General features: G+C 34.5%; 1 protein-coding gene across 29 annotated transcripts in view; it reads right to left on the bottom strand.

Annotated features, from left to right (window-relative positions):
* MBTD1 (mbt domain containing 1) overlaps nt 1-19,978 on the bottom strand; it is a 57,694-nt gene that overhangs the window by 28,624 nt on the left and 9,092 nt on the right. For 20 of the 29 annotated variants that reach the window (XM_023533530.1, XM_023533523.1, XM_023533548.1 and 17 more), the window contains 4 exons: nt 6,673-6,874; nt 3,618-3,757; nt 2,187-2,301; nt 1,270-1,355 (listed from right to left, as the gene is read on the bottom strand). In XM_023533530.1, coding sequence (XP_023389298.1) covers nt 1,270-1,355; nt 2,187-2,301; nt 3,618-3,757; nt 6,673-6,874 — 543 coding nt within the window. Of the gene's footprint in view, nt 1-1,269; nt 1,356-2,186; nt 2,302-2,730; nt 2,848-3,617; nt 3,758-6,672; nt 6,875-19,978 lie in introns of those variants that run through there. The other 9 variants (XM_023533535.1, XM_023533549.1, XM_023533547.1 and 6 more) reach the window with 5 other exon arrangements.

Raw genomic sequence — 19,978 nt, 5'->3', positions numbered from 1 at the left:
ATAAAAAACAATATTAAAATAAAGATAGGAAAGATATAAAGGCTATTCAGAAGGAGACAACAGGCAAATATTTCAGGAATCTGGGATGAAAGAGTTACTATTACTGAGAACTTAATCTAATTCTAAGCTTCTTAGTACCAGAAGGAACTATCCCAAGAGAGGAGAGTTAAAGATTTGCTCAGTAGTTCTTGTTAAAGCTGCCGCCACCAAGCATTTAACGTATCTCACAAATGTGACAGTACTATCAACATTACAGTAAAATAAATCACCTACTTTACATAAGTATCTCAGATTTCATATAGGCTGGTTCAGATAGCATGCCACCAACTAAGAACTTAACACCTGTACTTTTGATAAAGAAAACTAGCAAACAAATGAAGTTGGCTTTAATTTATATCTCTAACACTGAATTAATATGCTTGGCCTTGATCAAGATCATTTATTGGCCATGAAAGAATGAAAATTCATTTAGATTTCCATAGCGAAAACTCAAACTCATTTTTGTTCACATGCTATTATTTAAAACTATAGCCTTAACTTAATAAAATGTTAGGAGTAAAAAGAATTTCATTCGTTAATTTTCTAAATTCTCTTCTGATACATGGTCAGTAGCAGACAGAACCTTTAAAAATAAATTAAACTTGCGGTCAGGTTAAAAAAAATATTGCAGAGAATTTATTACAATTGAATCAAGAAAGAATAAAATCAAAAAGAACTTATCATCAGATACATTTTTAACATAATTTTGAATTATTTCAGATGCTCTGTAACAACCTATTGCTAAAAGAAAAAATGTAGTACAAAGGGTTTCCCATGATATACAGGACATATTTTAGTCCACAATACTCTATTACTAATAGTTACTTCTTTGATTTTGTGATTTTACATTTGGAGACAAAAACAAAACTGGGAGAAAGATCCTTCCCTTTCTAAATTATCAGGCCGAACCATATGACGTTGTCAATACACAACTATTTTTGATATATAAAGCCAGCAGTTTTATATGGCTCAACTTAATATGAAAATTGGATGAGATCAGTACTATTGCCTATATAAAATGATTTCAGAATTCAATTTCTTTATATAAAGCCTTACTTACAAAATTTACAGAATTTATTTTTTAGTTTTTGATTAACGTAGGGAAAAAAAATTCCATTACAATATATAAAATAAAGATCTTCTAAGGATAAGATGCTCAGGTGTTATTGTTCCTTCAGATTTAAACGACGACTAAGTATTTCAATATGAGATGAGAAATTCCATACTCACATGTTTAAAGCAGGTAACTGGAGCTGCTATAAAGCTATTGCTATTGATGTAGTTACCCCAGCTGAAACCTTCCATGGAGACTGCTGCTGAAATAAAATAAATTTAGATATATTACAATGCTCAAATCTTTTATTTGTTTGTTAAGATTTTAAAATTTGAAATAATGCAAAATTAATGTATCATCTTTAAAGTTTTTTTTCTGTAAAGATTAAATAACTTCTCTAAATAAACATGAACTTTGGCATATATCATATTTGCAAACAAATAGCAGTTTTAAGTCTTCTACATAAAACATATGCTCTTCAGGAAGTAAACTGAGTTATCCAGTTATGAGAAGCAAAGAACAGCTGACAGCAAAAGTGTTTGTGATAACAAACGTGGCTATGGATGCTTGTTTTTATTCTCACACAGTTCTTTACTGTGCACCATCAGAAAGATGTCCATCTAATATTACCACTTAATACCTTCAACGAGGGGCTTTCATTGCCTATTCCCTACTTACCTCCTTGCCTTTGCACTTCTGTTAAGAATCTCCTATTAGATATGGTTCTTTCTTCTTACGACTCTCTTCTCTCCAAGCCCTTTGAAGCCTGCTATATGTCTTATTTATTTACCAATTACCTCCACAATGCTTTCCGCCATCCAAAGCATAAAGAATCAGTACTTAAAAAATACTAAACCAAATAAAAAACATTAATATTAAGAAGACTGCCATAAGCACTGGACCTTATGAATGCAACTATTTTCTTTTGGAATAATTTTTTGAAACCAAAACCATCAGGAAACCTAGTGTCATAATATGCTAATGGGGCACAGAAATAGCTTAGTTAGCCAGAATTCAAAATTAAAAGGTCACTAATTAAACCCAGATGAATTAGCATCAAATGTTTCACGTCTATTACATTTACCCATATTACCTGCTTTAGTCTTTGCTTGATTTTGCAAGGTAGCTTGATACTGGGCGTATGCAGCTAGTTTAGCAACTAAAGGTTGTTTCTGAAGAACTTTTGCTTTCTTTGTTGGAGGCTTACCCTAAAACAAGAAGAGTTAAGTAAATAGGATTCTTTTTCATCTCTCACCCACACCAAAAACTAACTTGATTGCATACTATTCATTTTGCTTAAGTAAACATTGAGGGTTTAGAAAATTATTAAAGCAGAGGAAACATACAAGAAATTTTAACATGAAAAATGTTTTCTGGAGTTCTGCCACAATGTAGATATCTAATATGGGTAACAGAGGTAGCATAGACAAAAAAATAATAGCAATATGCAAATTAATATGTTAATAAAAAATTACAACCCATAAGATGTTAAAATACAGGCTGTGGTGGATATTTGATTTCTTCTCATACTAGATAAAACCAGTGGTTATTCACTCATGCAGGTTGCCAAGCATTGCTATTTATATGGTAAGAAAAGATAATTTAATGTTTAAAGAGCAAGTGACTGAGGTTTATACCTTTAGTGCTAACGCAAAAGATCAATGACAAAATGATCATGGGCCAAATTCACAGTGTGACAAACTGCCATCCATTTGGGTACAGACCACTGCTCAGGATCTTTAGGTACTGTCTTTCTGAAATATAGAAATACATCTAAGTGATGTATTTCCTTAATTTAGGGGACTTAAATAATCCTTTCAGTGCTATGTAATGATCACAATAATAAGTTAAAGAATAACAAAAATGTGATCAACAATATAAAATACGTTATAAAAATCAGGTATGTAATGCCTTTAAAAAGTTGTTTATATGCTACAATAGCAACAACTTAGACAAATGGTCAAATCTCCAGTCATTTTGTAGGTACTGACTATTGTACATTTAGAGAGATGATTTTCCTGCTACATCATAAATGTTTTCAAAAAGGTTAGTTGGATTAACCAAATACATTTGGTTAAGGTATCAAATGGGTTGTTACCAAGTACGATGCAAAGATAATGGAAAAATAAAACCAAAGGGTAAACCATATCCCCCCACATGTTGAAAGATTCTACCTTGATGTTAGCTCAAAAAAAAAAAGGGGGGGGCTGGGGGGGAGAAAATGGCTTCAATTTCTGTATGTAAAAAAGTATTTATTATATTCATAATTATTTATAAAAAGGGTATTTTAAATTTACTTAGACAATACAGGTTATTCTGGGTACTATGCTCTGTCTATTTATAATAGCTATCAATTTTATAGACTGAACAAACTTTGGAGCTCACCTATTTCCTAAAAATGTGGGGTATAAAATGATAACTGGCCAATGGGGCAGAGGTAGAGCACAGAGAATCACGATCAAATGACAGATAAACGGTAAAAGCCATAGAAATAACAGATATAAGAATAAGAAGGTTTCTGTACCGTTACCTGAAGTCTGGCCAAAATGCTTGCCTTCTTGGAGTTTGACGAATAACTTCTTGAACATGAAACACTGCAGAAACGTTTGGTTTTAGAGTAAAAAGCATCTCGCACACCAACCATCCCACACATTTCGCAGGTAGCTAATTAACAAAATAAAAATACTGATGTGATTATATAATAAAACCAATTTTTAGCGAACAGTTTAATAATTTCCCCAACTAAAGTTTTAATTAAAAAAATTTCCTTCTAAGGAAAATTTCTTGTTATACAAATGATAGAAAAACCTAGACGAAAGTTAGAAAAAAGGTGGTATGATGCTATAACTAGGGGCTCCAAGTCTATGAAAGGCTTTATAAAGGGTCAAAAGACACAAATATAAGTCAAATTCAACAAACATTTTCTTAGTGTTCACCATGTGCCAGGCATTTTCTCATAGGCATTATGAGCTGCAGTGTTTGAAAGGATTATAACCAAAAGATGAAAAGCGCAATGCAACAGGATTAATTCAAAGTGCAGCATAAGCCTTTAAAATATTGCAAAGATTGAAAACTAAAAAGAGCCAACTCTTGGAAAAATGCTTAGGGTAATACTAGGATTCTTTCAAAATATGTTCAGGGAATGAGAAAAAAAGGGGTAAGGTCCAAGCTTGAGGTTAAGTGCTCTATTATTAACTGATAATAGAGAGCAACAAAACTCCAACTACAACTGTACCTCTTCTATAAATTAGTGTAATGGACAATAACCCGAGAGGCAGAATAGAAGAACAAGGGTCATGAGAACTGAAGTTCAAAAAAGAAAAATGCATATACCCAGGAGTGGAAATGCTTAATTATAATGGTAGTTGCACTTTTCATTTTCTAAGGAATTGCCATAGTGTTTTTCATAATGGCTGTACCAATTTACATTCTCAACAGTGTACTAGGATTCCCTTTTCTCTAGATCCTTGCCGGCACCTGTTATCTCTTACCGTCTTTGACAACAGCATTCTAATAGGTGTGAGGTGTTACCTCACTGTGGTTTTGATCTGCATTTCCCTGATGACTGGTGATGTGGAGCACCTTTTCATGTACCTATGTGCCATTTGTATATCTTCTTTGGAAAAATGTCTATTCAGTTCCTTTACCCATTTTTAAATTAGATTACTTGCTTTTTTGCTATTGAGTTGTATGAGTTATTTACGTTAGCTTTTACTACCTGTGCTTTTGGTGTCTTATGCAAGAAACCAGTGCCACGAACAATGTTAAAAAGCTTTTTCCCTGTTTTCTTCTACGAGTTTCACAGTTTCAGGTCTTATATTTATTTAAGTCTTTAGTCTATATCGAGTTAATTTTTGTGAGGGGTGTAAGAGAGAGGTCCAGTTTCATTCTTCTGTATGTGGATATCCAATTTTCCCATTACGATTTATTGGAGAGATTATCCTTTCTCCGTTGTGCTTTCTTGGTTGGAAAAAAAGAGGTGGCATAGCAAACAACTGCGTGAGCAGGTTCAAATCTCCACTGTAACAGTTCATACTGGAGGGACTTGTAGTTTTAACAGTATTTGTAAGTCTATGGAAATCATGGAAAAAAGGTAAAGTACCAGAAGATTAAAGATGAACAAAGAGGGTCTAAGTGCGGGGGGGGGGGGGGGGGGACCAATGGTTTTTTGCTGTATAAATTCCAGAACAGATTATTAAAAGGTTTGTGATTATCTAGATTAAAAAAATTTGTGATTTCCAAGGGGACAATGTATCTTTGCCAAGGATTACAGATGTCAACCTAGAATTCCCACGACTAGGAAGTAAACCCCATCAGGGCAGGGACTTTATTCTTTATCGTTCATCTCTGTATCTTTAGTATTTAAAACAAAGCCTGGGACATATAGAGCTTCAATAACCTTTATACCCGATTGTGATAAGATTACCAGACTGGTATGTTGTAACTAAACCATGGTGAGATACATATTAACATAAGTTAACACATTTGATAAAATCTCTTATGTAGCTTCGTCAACAAGAATTGAGAAATTTAAGCTGAAGCAGAAGACACCTCAGTAGGTTTTAATTGGTTGGATGACCACGCCTAGTGAACTCTAATAAAGAAAGTGAAGATTTTTATATGGTCTGCGGGACTCTGTACTGGGCCCACTGCTGCTCAACTTTTTAATCAAAAAGATTAGAATAGGACCTACTAGCAATTTTGGTATCATGAATGGAAACACAGTGTTCTGAAAAAGGAAGATAAAAGGCTGAACTACCTTTTGCCCTAATCCCAAAGGGTAACCAAACATCTGCCTGAGGGTATTTTCCAGGGTGTGGGACTTTCAATCCTAAATCCAGGACAGTTTCTAGGCAAATCACAACAGGTTGTTGCCCTACTACCACATAATCTTAAGTATCTCCAAAAGAAAGCGAGCAGGGTAAGGATGAATTAAATCACCGTGAAACTATGAGAAATGGCTGAAGCAACTACGATTACTTGGTGTGCCCTAGAGACACACTGATACTATCTGTTCTAGTGTGAAGAAATGCTGTCATGACAAAAATTAGAATTATTCTGTATATCTTTAAAAGTGAAATTAAGACCAAAGACAAAAGTGAGAGCAAGAATAACTTTGGTTCAATATAAAGAATATTGTAATTAGAAATATCCTATCACTGAAAGTGTTAAAACAGAAAACTTCTTATAATGTTCTAGAGGAACTTCTTATAATGTTCTAGAGGAAAAGTTTCTTTCAACCTTACAAGTCACTATATTATCCTACCCTTTACACAGGGATTTATTATCTAATTACGAAATTTAAGTCCACATTAAGTTTCTCAACAGCCTTTTGTTTTCATTTTGTTCTACTTGCTTTCTACCAGAAGGTGGTAGGTAGGCAAAATAAAGAGATCAAATACAAACCCAGTGATCTTATCTAGAACTATAAGTTTCAGACTGTGTTTCTTCAAAACTACTATTTAAAAATTCTAAGGGAGGGAAATGACAGAAGAAACGGAGTCGAAACATACCCTCAAATATAAAGTTGTATAACAGAGAAAGGCTATTCACCGGAAGGCTATATTGTTTATACTCACCCATGCCAGATTTACCATCTGGGTATGTGTAGACCTGTCCATTATTTTTGATAATTGGGAGATTAGAAGGTAAAGGAGCAACTTCTTCTTCACTCTCCTCAGAGCTGGAGCTGCTACTTGTGTCCTCACTGCAGCTATCATAACCGTCAAACATCCCGAATGAGTCTCTTCTTATCCTTTCGGATTGTGAAGAATGTTCTATCTTAAAAGTAGAAGAAATCAGTAATGCATGATGCAGCACTCACACCCCCTCCCCACTAAAAACCTTTGTTTGAATTTTGGTAAATGAGATTTGAAAAATGAAAATCAAGCCCTGAGAAATTATTTTATTTTATAATAAAAAGCTAAATGTTTGTGTCTGAATGGAGCCCCTCCCTTCCATGAGGCATAAATCTATTAGCTACTATGCTAGCTAATAAGAACGAGGAAAAGACCACTGAATCAGTAGATCATCACGTAATTCAAGTTTTGCCATAAACTAGGTCCGTCACTTCCCTAAAAGAAGAGATGAAATAAGATGATTTTTCTTCAAAAAACTTTGAAATACACATACAGATTTCTTAATTTGCCTTTCATCTGTAAAACTGCAAATGTCTATAATAATTTAGAACATCTAGGAACTATATAGATGCTTTTAAAAATCACTGTAAGAGTTCTGGAGAGAATAACTGAGATTTTAAAATTTCAGTAACACTTTTTAGACATTAACTATTTTGAAAATTATAAAAGATAACATTTTATACATTCGACCCCAGTTTTTACCATAAATAATAGCTAAAAAATTTCCAATTATCTCAAGCTAAACATTTCCTTTTCAAAGGAAAAGGACAAGGACACTCTATCATCCTCAGTGAATGCTACTTAAATGTTCCCTCATTTAAAGCCACAAAATATCCCCCAAACGAATACTAATCCAAACTTTCCTGAAGTAAATTCTAAAACTTTTGAGTTTAGTGAGAAGAAAATCAAAAGAAAATGGGAAATAATGAAGAGAAAAAAATATTTAAAAAAAAATCAAACCATCACTAAACATGCAGTGAGTTACAACTAGATCAAACTATCAATGAAAGATTCTTTAGCATTCAGCCTCAGTTAATATATATATATTTTTATCATCTCATTCTTTATGTAAATTTCCTTTCTGGCTAGTTTAACTTAACATAGCCAATAAGAAAACTGAAATGTGTTGTTCAAAGCTTGACAAGATAAAACCATTCAATTGCATCTCTCAGTTTTATTAATGAACTGTCATTTTTCAGGTTATACTAGTATTAAACATGTGCATTGAGATGGGAAACTGATTTTCATTTGTATCAGGTATAACTATAAAAGCACCAAAATTGGTTTCTCAATCCACAAAATGGCAATATATAGCCAAGTGAATACTGTCTTTTATGAAGTCCCTTGGGAGGCTCTATACCTGTTCTACCTCCAGCTCTTTTTAGTATTCTTTCAGAATTCTCCTTTACAGCCAGTTTTAAAAAGAAAAACCTATTGTTTGTGATTACTTTAGAATTATCCTATCTCCTCCAAAGTTTTCACTAGCCTGCTAACTTATTTTGCAGATTTAGTTCTGAATTACTTTCAGGTATTTCTATAAATCAAATGTATCTTCAAAGAATCAAAATCTACTACCACCAGGAGATTTCAAAAGAATAAATAAGACTCTGATGGCAACTCCAAAAAAAAAAAAGTCTAACATTTTGAACAGATAAGGTGGCAGGGAATGGGATAGTCTTGTTTAGGTAAAGTGTGGGGCTAGGAACACAACATTCTAACAGATGTAGATTTAAGACTTTGTGTTTTTAAGACTTAGTATTGCCATTTATTAGCTGTGAACTTGGGCAACTTGTGAGACTCTTTCTTCTCTTATGCATGCAACGTTCAACAAATATTTATCAAGCATTTGTATGTCTCAGTGACAGAGGCTAATGACAGAGTAGTGTACAGAGCAGATGAGATCCATGGTTCTCACAAAAGTTAGTGTCTACTGGTGGGAGAAATCTAAGCAAGGCCAAGTGATGACGGCAATTAAGATGGGGTAGTCAGCTAGATGCAGTGCTGAGGAAAGACCCTGAGGACAAAAGGGGCAATCATTTAAATATCTGGTGCTCTGTGAAAAAGGAAAGGGCAAGACAAAAGCTTTTGGGGTGGAATATTTTGGCACACTGGAAGGCCAGAAGAGGGTGTACTGGACACATGACAAGGGCCCTTGATGGCCAAGGTATAGAATTGATTATTTTTTCTGAGGGCAATGGAAAGACATGATGAAATATCATGGTGACTGGAATACACAGTTAATAAACACTGGCTAGAATTCTAAGTTCTAATAAATTTGCACAGCCCAACCCCATGTAGAGATGATCTCTAATATCCATAGTTTCATATAAGCTTGTCCACTGTACAGCCAGCTTGGTTGGCAGCTGATACATATTTACTGACCCTAAATGTCAATGCAAAATATCTGTTCTGACTCTACTTCTCAAAGAATATAACCCTAAGATTTTAGGGGATCGTAGATTACAAACATTTTGGTTTCAATAATTATAGGCCATTAATATAAAAAAATACTATGGTCAAATACATTTGTGAAAATTTCATTACTTCAAGCCCTCTTCAAACATTTAACTTACTTATGAACATTATGATAAAAGATATAGTATGCAGTCTTTCCCAAAGCATCTTCAAGGACTAATGTTCTAGAGAAATGCTCTCTCACCTTTTCCATGGTGTCAGCATGCACAGAAAATGATTACATGACACAAGGGGAATAAGTCTCTGGATGCACACAGCCTGAGGCCTCTGACTGTCCCAAGTACTGCAGCAACGCATGTCTGGACATACACATAATCTAGGGCACACTAGTTGAGAAGCTGTATCCTATTTGGGGAATGCTGTTCCATAACTATTTTTTCTTAGGTTAGGACAGAATACTAGTGAAACATATATAAATAAACTGTAGTCAATTTATCCTATGTAAAACTTATTTAATGTAGGGGAGCTTGACTGGAAACTCTGCCAGACCAAAAACCCCTAAGGGAGATGCAACTTCAATGAAAGGGTAGGTGGGGAAAAACCTGACAACATGCAAGGAGGATCCAACAAGGGAACTTTCTGCCCATGTTCTGGAAGGGCTTCTTTGGGGTACTGTAATCACAGGCCTGCCCTCCTGAGAATGTCTGAGGTCATAATTTACTCTCTATCCCTAGATAGTCTGGAAATCCCCAGGTCAAGAAATGAAAGTGGTTCCAGGATACTAGTGCCCCCTGATATCCAGTAAAAGCAATCTTAAATCATCTCAGGAAATAAATCATCTACAATTCAGGCCTTTCAGCATTCCCATAGATTTTATCAAATATGAGTACGCAATCAAATATCAAACACACAATGAGCAATCCACCACAAGCATGTGCCAGCATAAAAAGATCAGGAATCCCAAAGATAGGCACTGGAACTGTCAGAGACAGAATATAAAATAACCATACAAAAACTGATTAAGAATAAAAATAATGTTGAAAAATGAGCACAGGATTAAAACAATCAGCAGATTTAAAAAGAACCAAATATGACTTCTTTAAATAAAAAATATAACCACTGTAAGCACCTCAATAGATGAGATGAACAGCAGATAAGACATGGCTAAAAAAGAATTGAGAAATGGAATATAGACATTAAGAAAATACCCAAAGCAAAGCAAAGCAAAACAGAAACATGGAAAATAAGAGGTTAAAAGAGCATTGCATATAATGATCGAATGTCTACTAACAATTCTCAAAGGAGAGAATGGAGAAAGGCATTGCTGAATGAGATACTGGCTGAGAATTTTGTAGAAATAACGAAAACACAACATCACAGAACTACAATATATATTAAGCACAACAAAAAGATATCCACATCTAAATAGATCACATTTACAAATTGCAGAACACCAGAGAAAAGATTTGAAAAGCAACCAATCACCACAGTGATTCTCACTAGTCAACAAGTCCAACTCAGGCACATGAAGTCCAATCAGCTGCTTAGGAACTATTGATAGGAACAGACAGGCAAGGACCACCAATCATCTGAGAAAGGTCTCTAAGAATGTGAAAGACCAAAACAAATCTTTAGAAGAAAACAATCTATAGGAAATAGAAACAAAACACCAAAAGCAAATTTCAAAAAATGAACTTAATTCTTCAGAAAAATAAGAATGGCATACCATCATTGAACATGACAGATTGTATGGAATTTAAAAACAGAAGAGGCAAAGTAACAAACTAAATAAATGGATAATAAAATTAAGGAAATCTTTCAAAAAGCATGTGTGTACATGAGACAAAAAGCCAGATAATAAAAAAGATAACATTTAAATGCAGAAAACCCAAAATCCAAAGAATAGAGATACTGAAGACAGACAAAGTAGATGGGGAAAAAATTATATAAAGGAAGAAAATTAAAAAAAAAAATTCCAGAATCAAAATCGTTTCTATATTGAGAGCATGCAAGCCCAGCTTAATGACCTAAAAAAAAACAAAACAAACTATGCCAAGGTTTATTATCATAATACAAATTACAGAACTCTTGACTATAGATACTGAAAGCATCAAGAAAAACTATGCTACATAAAAACAGAAAGGAACTGGGGTATAAGCGGGCGTCTAATAGAAAAATTACTAAAAGTAATGCCTTCAAATTTCTAAAGAAAAAAAATCATATCAAAATCTATACTCAAACCTCCAAGTGAAAATCAATGAAATAAAAATGAAAAACAAAAAAATAAATCAAACAAAAGCTGGTTCTTTGAGGAGGGCAGTAAGATCGATAAACCTCAAATCACATAGACACAAAATTTTCCACTATCATGAATGAGAGATGATATCACTGGATTCTACAGATATTAAAAGGACAGTAAGAATATTAGCAACAACTTTATGCTAATAAATTTGACAACTTAGATGAAATGGACAAAGTCCTTGAAAGACACAAAACTGAACCTCACTCATAAGAGATTACCTGCATAGGTAAATAACTATAACAACCTGAATAGGTAAAGAAACTTAAGTTGTAGTTAAAAACCTTGCACAAATTACTTGGAATACTTCCATACAGACTTGTTTTCTGAAATAAAAACTTTCTCACTTCGAGGTTTTTCTCATGATTACATTTAGGTTGTAGATCCCGTTGCTCTCAGAAAGCAAATCCAGATTACATGATGTCCATCTGCCTCTTATTGGTGATGCTAAATTTGACAACCTGGTCTAGGTGTGGTCTGGTTCTCCAATTTTCCCTCTTTTCACAAGCAATGAATGTATGGGGAGACATTTAAAAACAATGCAAATATTCTAATAAAAAATCCACTCTCGATTTAGCGTCCAATGATGATCTTGCCCAATCTATGATTTTTCACCGCCAGAATTCCTTCCATATTCCTCAGTTGACATCCTTCTGTAAGATCCCTCTTTTTTTGTACTCTGGGTACCAATTTGATTCCTATTTTTCAATGGCTTATAATTCATTTTTGTTTTTAATTATTTAGGAGCTCAAATTACACCAAACTCAGCCAGTGGGAGCCCTATCAAGCTGACTACTGTGTTATTCTGACATGCCTCTATCATGTTTTCAGCAACTCCTTACTTTCTGATATAACAAGATAGTCCAGGTTTCCGTTATACTCATTTTCCTGTTTCAGATTCCAAGAAGAGCCTTTCAGTGGTTTCTTTCAGTGGGGTATATTAGAAATAAGGATCTTGGAGCTCTATGTGCTCATTGTTACATGGGTATCTTTTTGCCTGTGGATCCTTCAGTGGATGGAACTGGAATATGTATACATATACATAATTTAGAAAATCATGAGTTTACACTTATATCTCCAATTCCAGTCCATCCCATAGGGCCTTTCCTGACCATGTCTCTCACACAGTGAAAACCCTGGCTCCCAAGAAAAATAACATTTACTAATTTGCTTGATCCTTTTATACATTTAAATAGTTTCAGAAGCACATCTATACTGCTACAAAAAAACAAACTTAAAGAGTTCAAAATTTCTTTGTAGTCCCTTCTCCCAAACTGAGGGGCAAGAGTAATGAGTTTAAAAATTACATGGATTAGATAATTTTCCTCTCCTTCAACATGGTTACTGATTTGAATGAAGTCAGGTTTGGTTTGCTTTTGGTTTTCAGTCTTCCCCTACCATCCTTATGGTTTTCAGTCTTCCCCTACCATCCTTATTTCATTCTTGGAGACTACCTAAAAAACCACCCTGCTTCCAAATATAAAGAACTAAGCAAAAAGTTGTAACTTGGAGAAATGTCATTTTCTTCCCTGTCCCACCATGCACCCCTGTAGGTGGGTAGCCAACTTTATTGCTTTCTGGTTCATCTTTCTTTGTTTACGTTTTAAAAAGGTAAACAGGTATATTTGCTTCATTTCCTCTTCTTTCTTACACAAAAGGCCACACAATAAATTCTTGCCCTTTGCTTTTCTTAATTTAGAACTATATCCTGGAAATCATTCATTTCAGTGCAAGACATCTTCCTCATTGTTTCTTCAGCTGTATAATGCTACATTGTGTGTAAGTTTATTCAACCAATCTCTCCTGTTTGGACATTTAGTAGTTTTCAGTTTTACAATTACAGATATTGCTGCAGTAAATAAACTTATACATGTGCATGTACACACACACACACACACACACACACACACTTTTTAACTGCTTGAGGTATATACCTTCAGGGTATATTCTCAGAAGTGAGATTGCTGGATGGAAAGGTGAATGTATATGTAATTTGTTATTTGTTACACTGTCAAATTCCCCTTCACAAAATTTTTACCATTTTGCATTTGCACCAGCAATAGTGAGTGTCCATTTCCCCACAGCCTGAGTGTTTGATTTTTTTCACAATGTGAAAGATAAAGTTTTTGTTTCTAAACTTCTTTGAAAATAACTTCAAAATTCCAGAAGTTAGAATAGCAGTGAAATTTTATGAACCCTAGTCAGATTCACCAATTACTGATATTTGCCCCATGTTTTATTCCTCTCTAAACATATTAAGTTGCACACATCTCTCTGCTCCGCCTCAAATGCAGTGTGCATTTCCTAATAAAAACATTCTCTCACAACTACAGCAGTTATGTTTCAGAGAATTTAACAAAATCTATGTTCCCATAATTTATTATCCATTGTCCAATGGACTCAATGTCCTTTGTAACAGCAGTCCCCAACCTTTTTGACACCAGGTACTGGTGCTCCTATGAGGATCTATGCCTGATGATCTGAGGTGGAGCTGAGGCGGTGGTGCTAGCACTGGGGAGTGGCTACAAATACAGATGAAACTTTGCTTGTTCGTCTGCTGCTCATGTCCTGTACAGACTGGTTTGTAATAGGCCATGGACTGGTACTGGTCCACGGCCCGGGGGCTGGGGACCCCTGCTTTATAGCATTTCTTTCTTCCGGTCCAACATATTTCTTTCTTCCGGTCCAACATCATATGTATTTGCCTCCTTAGCTTCCTTTAATCTGGAAGATTATTTTTGAAGAATATAGGTTCCTTCCCTCCCCTTTTAACAGAATGTTTTTCATTTAGGGTTCACCTGATGTTTATCAGGTTCAGGTTATGTATCCCCAAAGTACTACATAAGTGATGGATCTTTCTCAGAATATTACATCCGGAGGCACAGTATGCCTATCTGACCCTCACTGGTGATATTAATTCTGATCACTGTCAAGACATTGTCCAGTTCTTCCAGTGTATCCTTACCATTATTTCTCCTTACAATAAGCAATCTTGGTGATCATCTTTAAAAATATATATTCTCATTGAAATCCCACCCCATCCTGTCCCTAAATTTAGCATCCATTTACTTCTGCCAAACCAAATATTACTGATAGCTGAAAAATGATTTTCTAATTCTAGTACTTTCACCAGTCAGCAGCAAATTCTCCCATCATCCTCTTTACCCATTTATCTACCTATTCATTATTAGTATGAATTCACTAACTCCTGGTTATTTTCCCTAATGGTTTATAACTCAGTACTGTTCTTAAATTATTTGAGAACTCACATTATCCCAGATTTGGATACTAGGATCCCCTTGAACTGGCTCCAATGTCCTTTAAATGTGCCCCATCGATTTTTGTGTACTGTCTTATTTTTTAGAATATCAAAATATTTCAGGATCATTTCATACCTACATTGCTCCAGCCCTGAAATCAACCACTTCTTCAAGCTCTTTCCTTTTTTTAGGGGGGACTGGTACTAAAAGCCAGGATGTGCTCTGTATTGTTTTACAGAATCATTTTTGTATTTCTTTTGTGTATGTGTGGTCTGTCCTTTTGTCTTTTTTTCCGTAGGGCTTTTAGTCTTATGTTATTTAAAAATGTTTTGTATTTAGGAATTTAACCTAAATTTGTCCTTTGTCTGTTAATATGTGACAAATTTTGATTTTGTTTATGGAGTATTTTGCCATGTAATTAAAAAAATATGTAGTAAAATTTATTAGTACTTTCTAATATTGATATTTATAAATATCAATACGTAATTTTTCACTTCTTGTACTGTCTTTATTAGAAATCTGTATTACTGTTGCTTCATAAAAATGAAGTTTTTCTTCATTTTCTACATTCCGAAATAATTCATGTAGCATTGAGAATATATGGTCTCTAAAGGTTTTGCAGAAACCCTATGAAATACCTGGGCTTGATGTTTTGTGGGATAGAGCCTTGACACAACTCTGTTCCTTTTATAGAAATTATCTAAGTTTATTTTTTTTAAACCTCAAATGAAGTCAATTTTCTTAAACTATTTTCCTAAGAAATAATCCACTTCATCTATGATTTCAAATTTACAAAGAGGTGTGAAAAATAGTTGAATGATTCTAAATTTTCTCTATCACTTACCCCTTGCCATTTCTTATTTTGTATTTTTGTGCTTTCTCTTTTCTCCCTTGATTAAACTAGGTAGTGGTTTATTTTGTGATTTTTTCCCCAAAGGCCCAGGGTTGATTCATCATTTTGACATATAGTTTCTCTGTTCTTTAACTCATTAATATCTATTTACATCTTTATTATTTTTTTGTTTTTGTTTTTGTTTTCTTTTTGCTTACTTTGTTCTTTTTTGAGTTGGGAATTTTTGTTCTCTTAGTGTGTTAAAGTAACCAGATTAGGCCCAAGATGGAGTTGCTCATGCTAAGCTCCACATCAACAAACCAAAACTTCTATTTCTATGCTCAGGTCTTCCAGAAAAGGCCTAGGTCAATCTATCAGTACTTACCTGCTCAGCACAAGTTAACTGACCCAGCTCCAAGACTTCCCTTTGCTCTATTAAGGAAAGTAATCCTGCTACAACCAATCAGCAAATGCCCATTGTAATTTCCTTGTTCCTGCTCACTTTGGTCTATACAGATATCCCTTCAGAGCCCCTTGCTATCCAAGACTGGATGCTCAGTAACTTATCAATTACTGAATAAACCCAGTAAGATATTCAAAATGTACTCAGTTGAATTTTGTTCCTTAAAAACTGACACAGGTACTTAGGAATATGAATTTTCCTGTGCTTGCTGCTTTTAATGTATTCCACGGATTCTAATATGTAGTAATTCATTACCATTTTTTAAAAACTGCAATTTGTTTGCATTCCTCTTTTACTTCAAAGTTTTTTTTTTTTTTTAACTGAGGCATTTTAATGCATATCAAGATTCAGAACTTTTCTGTCATTTTAAGAAAACTACCTCATGTCCTTTCCTAGTCAATCCTCCTCTTCCCCCTAGAGGAGTTGTAGCACCATTGGTTAATTTCACATATATTTAAGATACTGCATAAATGGGATAAAATTCTGACATTTTTATATCTTACTTCACTCAGCACAGTATTTTTTGAGACTTATCCGGATTATTGTATGTATGAATGGTTCATTGCTTTTTATTGCTGAGTAATATTGCACATTATCAAGATATTTCTCTCTTCTCCATCCAGATTTGACTACAATGAATAAAACTGCTATGAACGTTACTGTACAATAAGTGCTCACTTGTTGTCAACAAGTTTTTGAAAATTGGGACTTTAAGTAAAACTACATAAAACAAAACCAATTTTACCACAGGCTAATTGATATAAAGGCAGATCTTCAAGTATATCCATGACTACATGGATTTAAGTTCCTATGGCTTATTTCTGGTCACAAATATATCGTTAAACTTCTAAATAAAGACCTAAACCATTTCTAATATTAAACACTTAAGTAAATGTGAGTTGTACATACAATTATGAAAGATTAATTATTTTCCAACCCACTTATTTTAGTTCTGGGCTGAGGGTGTCCGGAGTCCACGCCAGCAGGCAGAGTGCACAAGGTGGAAACCAACCCTGGATAGGATGCCATTTCATCCCAGGGTGCGCTGTCACACACAACCATACTCACACTGGAACAATTTAGACACATCAATTCATCTAACATGAATGTGTAAACTCCACGCAGACAGTAGACCCAGCAGGGATTTTTCTCATCAGTGTTATGACAGAAAGACATTATTCGAGGACCTGTTGTACAAGACTTTTCAACATATAATTGGTTTCTAAATTTTAAGGTAGACGTGCCCTTTCGATTTTTGTTTTCTTGTTTAGTTTACTGATGTTTTCATAACACATGGACAATTTTTGTGAATACCGTGTTTGAAAGAGAACATATTCTTCATTATTAGGATGTAGTCATGGATATATATGATTTGCTGATTGTTTAGACCTTTCATATCGTTATTTTTTGTCCACTACACCTTTCTTGTGTTAAAGTCTCCTATTTGTAGTGTTTCATTTTACTACTTGCATTTCTTAGATACTGCTTTATACAGACTGCTGTTTTATTTTGTATTTATAACATATCTTTGTTGTAAATTGTGGTTTTTAGAATTATAAACTGTCGTTTGTCTTGTTCAATGCTTTTTGGTTTGACTTCTACTTCGTTAATTCTGCTTTCTTATTATTTCTATTTGCCTGTTGTATATTTGCCCATTCCTTTGCTTTTAGCTGTTTTAAAGGCCTTTCGTACGTAATGAGGTTGGGTTTTGATTTTTTGAGTCAATTTGAAAATTTTTTTCTTTTAATTGATGAAAGAATCCTCATTGATATGACCAGCATGATTTCAATTGTCATTATTTTGTTATAATTATTGTGTACACTATATTTACCATGATTTTTTTTTTTTTTTCACTTCATGATTGTTTTCTTTGGTCTTTTAAAAACTTCTTACAGCATTTTGGAAGGTTTGAATTAACACAAACATACCTTGGAGATATCATGCCCTTGGTTAATATTTGCACGTTCTGTTCCAGACCTCCGCAAAAAAGTGAATATTGCAATAAAGCCAGTTACAGAAGTTTTTTGGCTTCCCAGTGTATATGTTTTGTTTTCTATTACTCTTCCTTTCACAAATGTTCTCTGTAGCACGTGATATTGTTTGATAGCATTTCACCCACAGTAGAACGTCTTTCAAAACTGGAGTCAATCCTCTCAAACCCTACTGCTGCTTTATCAATTAAGTTTACGTACTATTCTAAATCCTGTGTTATTTCAACAATCTTTGTAGCATTTTCACCAGGACTGGATTCTATATGAAGAAACCACTTTCTTTGCTCATCCACAGGAAGCAACTTCTCATCTGTTCTTTTATGGTAACAATGCAGCAATTCAGTCACATCTTTAATTCTAGTTATCGTGCTACTTCTATTGTATCTGTAGTTACTTCCTCCATCAAAGTCTTGAATCCATCAAAGTCATCCAGAATTGGAGTTAACTTCTTCCAAACTCCTGTTAATGCTGGTTTTTAATTTTTAAAACCTCTTCCCACGAAACACAGAGGTTCAAAATGGCATCTAGAATGGTACTCCACTTCTGGTTTTCAATTTACTTTGCCTAGATCCATTACAGAAATCACTATTTATGGCAACTATATATAGCTTAATGAAATGTATTCCTATGTAATACTTGAAAGTCAAAATTACTCCTTGGTCCATGGGCTGCAGATGGATGCTGTTAGCAGGCATGAAAACAACATTAATCCTGTTGAACATCTCCATCACAGCTCTTGGGTGACCATGTGCATTGCCAATGAGCGGTACCATTTTAAAAGGAATCTTTTATTCTGAGCAGTAGGTCTCAACAACAGGCATAAAATAGTCAGTAAACTAAGTTGTAAACAAATGTGCTGTCATTTAGGCTTTGTTGTTCCATTTACAGAGCATGGGCAGAGTAGATTTAGCACAATTCCTCAGGGCCCTAAGATTTTCAAGATAAACTAGCACTGGCTTTAACTTGTGGTCACCAGCTGCATTAGCTCCTGACAAGGGAGTCTGCCTGTCCTTTGAAACTTGGAAGCCAGGCACTGTAGCATGTGCCTTAACTATGAAAGTCCTAGATGACATCTTCTTCCAATATAAGGCTGTTTCATATACGCTGAAAATCTGTGTTTAGTGTAGCTGTCTTCATTAATTAGCTAGATCTTCTGGATAACTTGCTTTCACCTTGCACTTTTATGTTATGGAGACAGATTCTTTCCTTAAACCTCACAAACCAACCTTTGGTGCCTTCAAACTTCTGCATCTTTCTCACCACTTTCAGCCTTCATAAAACAAGAGTTAGGGCTTTACTCTGATTAGGCTTTGGATTAAACAATGTTGTGGCCTGTGTGATCTCTATAACAGCAAAAAAAAAAATTCTTATCATTTGTGTGTTCACTAGAGTAGCACTTTTAATTTCAATAATTTTTCCTTTTCATTCACAACTTGGCTAATTGGCACAAGAGGCCTGGTTTTCAACATGCCATCCTCACCAAGCTTCATTATTTCTCGCTTTTGATTAAAGTGAGAGATGTGCAACTCTTCCTTTCACTTGAATACTCAGAGACTATTTTAGGGTTATTAATTGGCCTAGTTTCAATATTGTTGTATCTCAGGGAATAGGGAGGCCCAAGGAGAGGGAGAGAGATGGGGAATGGCTGGTCAGTGGAGCAGTCAGAACACACGTTAAGTTTGCCATCTAATGTGAGTGTGGTTCGTGGCACCCCAAAAACAATTACAATATTAATGTCAAAGATCACTTATCACAAATCACCATAACAAATATGATAATGAAAACCATTGAAATATTGAGAGAATGACCAAAATGTAACAGACACACAAAACGAGCAAATGTTGTTGGAAAAATGGCACCAATAGACTTGCTTGATGTGGGGTTGCCACAAACCTTAAATTTGTAAAAAAATCCCAACCAAACAAATCAGTATCTCTGAAATGCAATAAAGCAAAGTGCAATAAAGCAAAGAGCAATAAAACAAGA

Source organism: Pteropus vampyrus, unplaced genomic scaffold (assembly GCF_000151845.1).
Source record: "Pteropus vampyrus isolate Shadow unplaced genomic scaffold, Pvam_2.0 Scaffold104, whole genome shotgun sequence".
Taxonomy (NCBI): Eukaryota; Metazoa; Chordata; class Mammalia; order Chiroptera; family Pteropodidae; genus Pteropus; species Pteropus vampyrus.
This window is presented reverse-complemented; position numbering and strand designations above follow the sequence as displayed.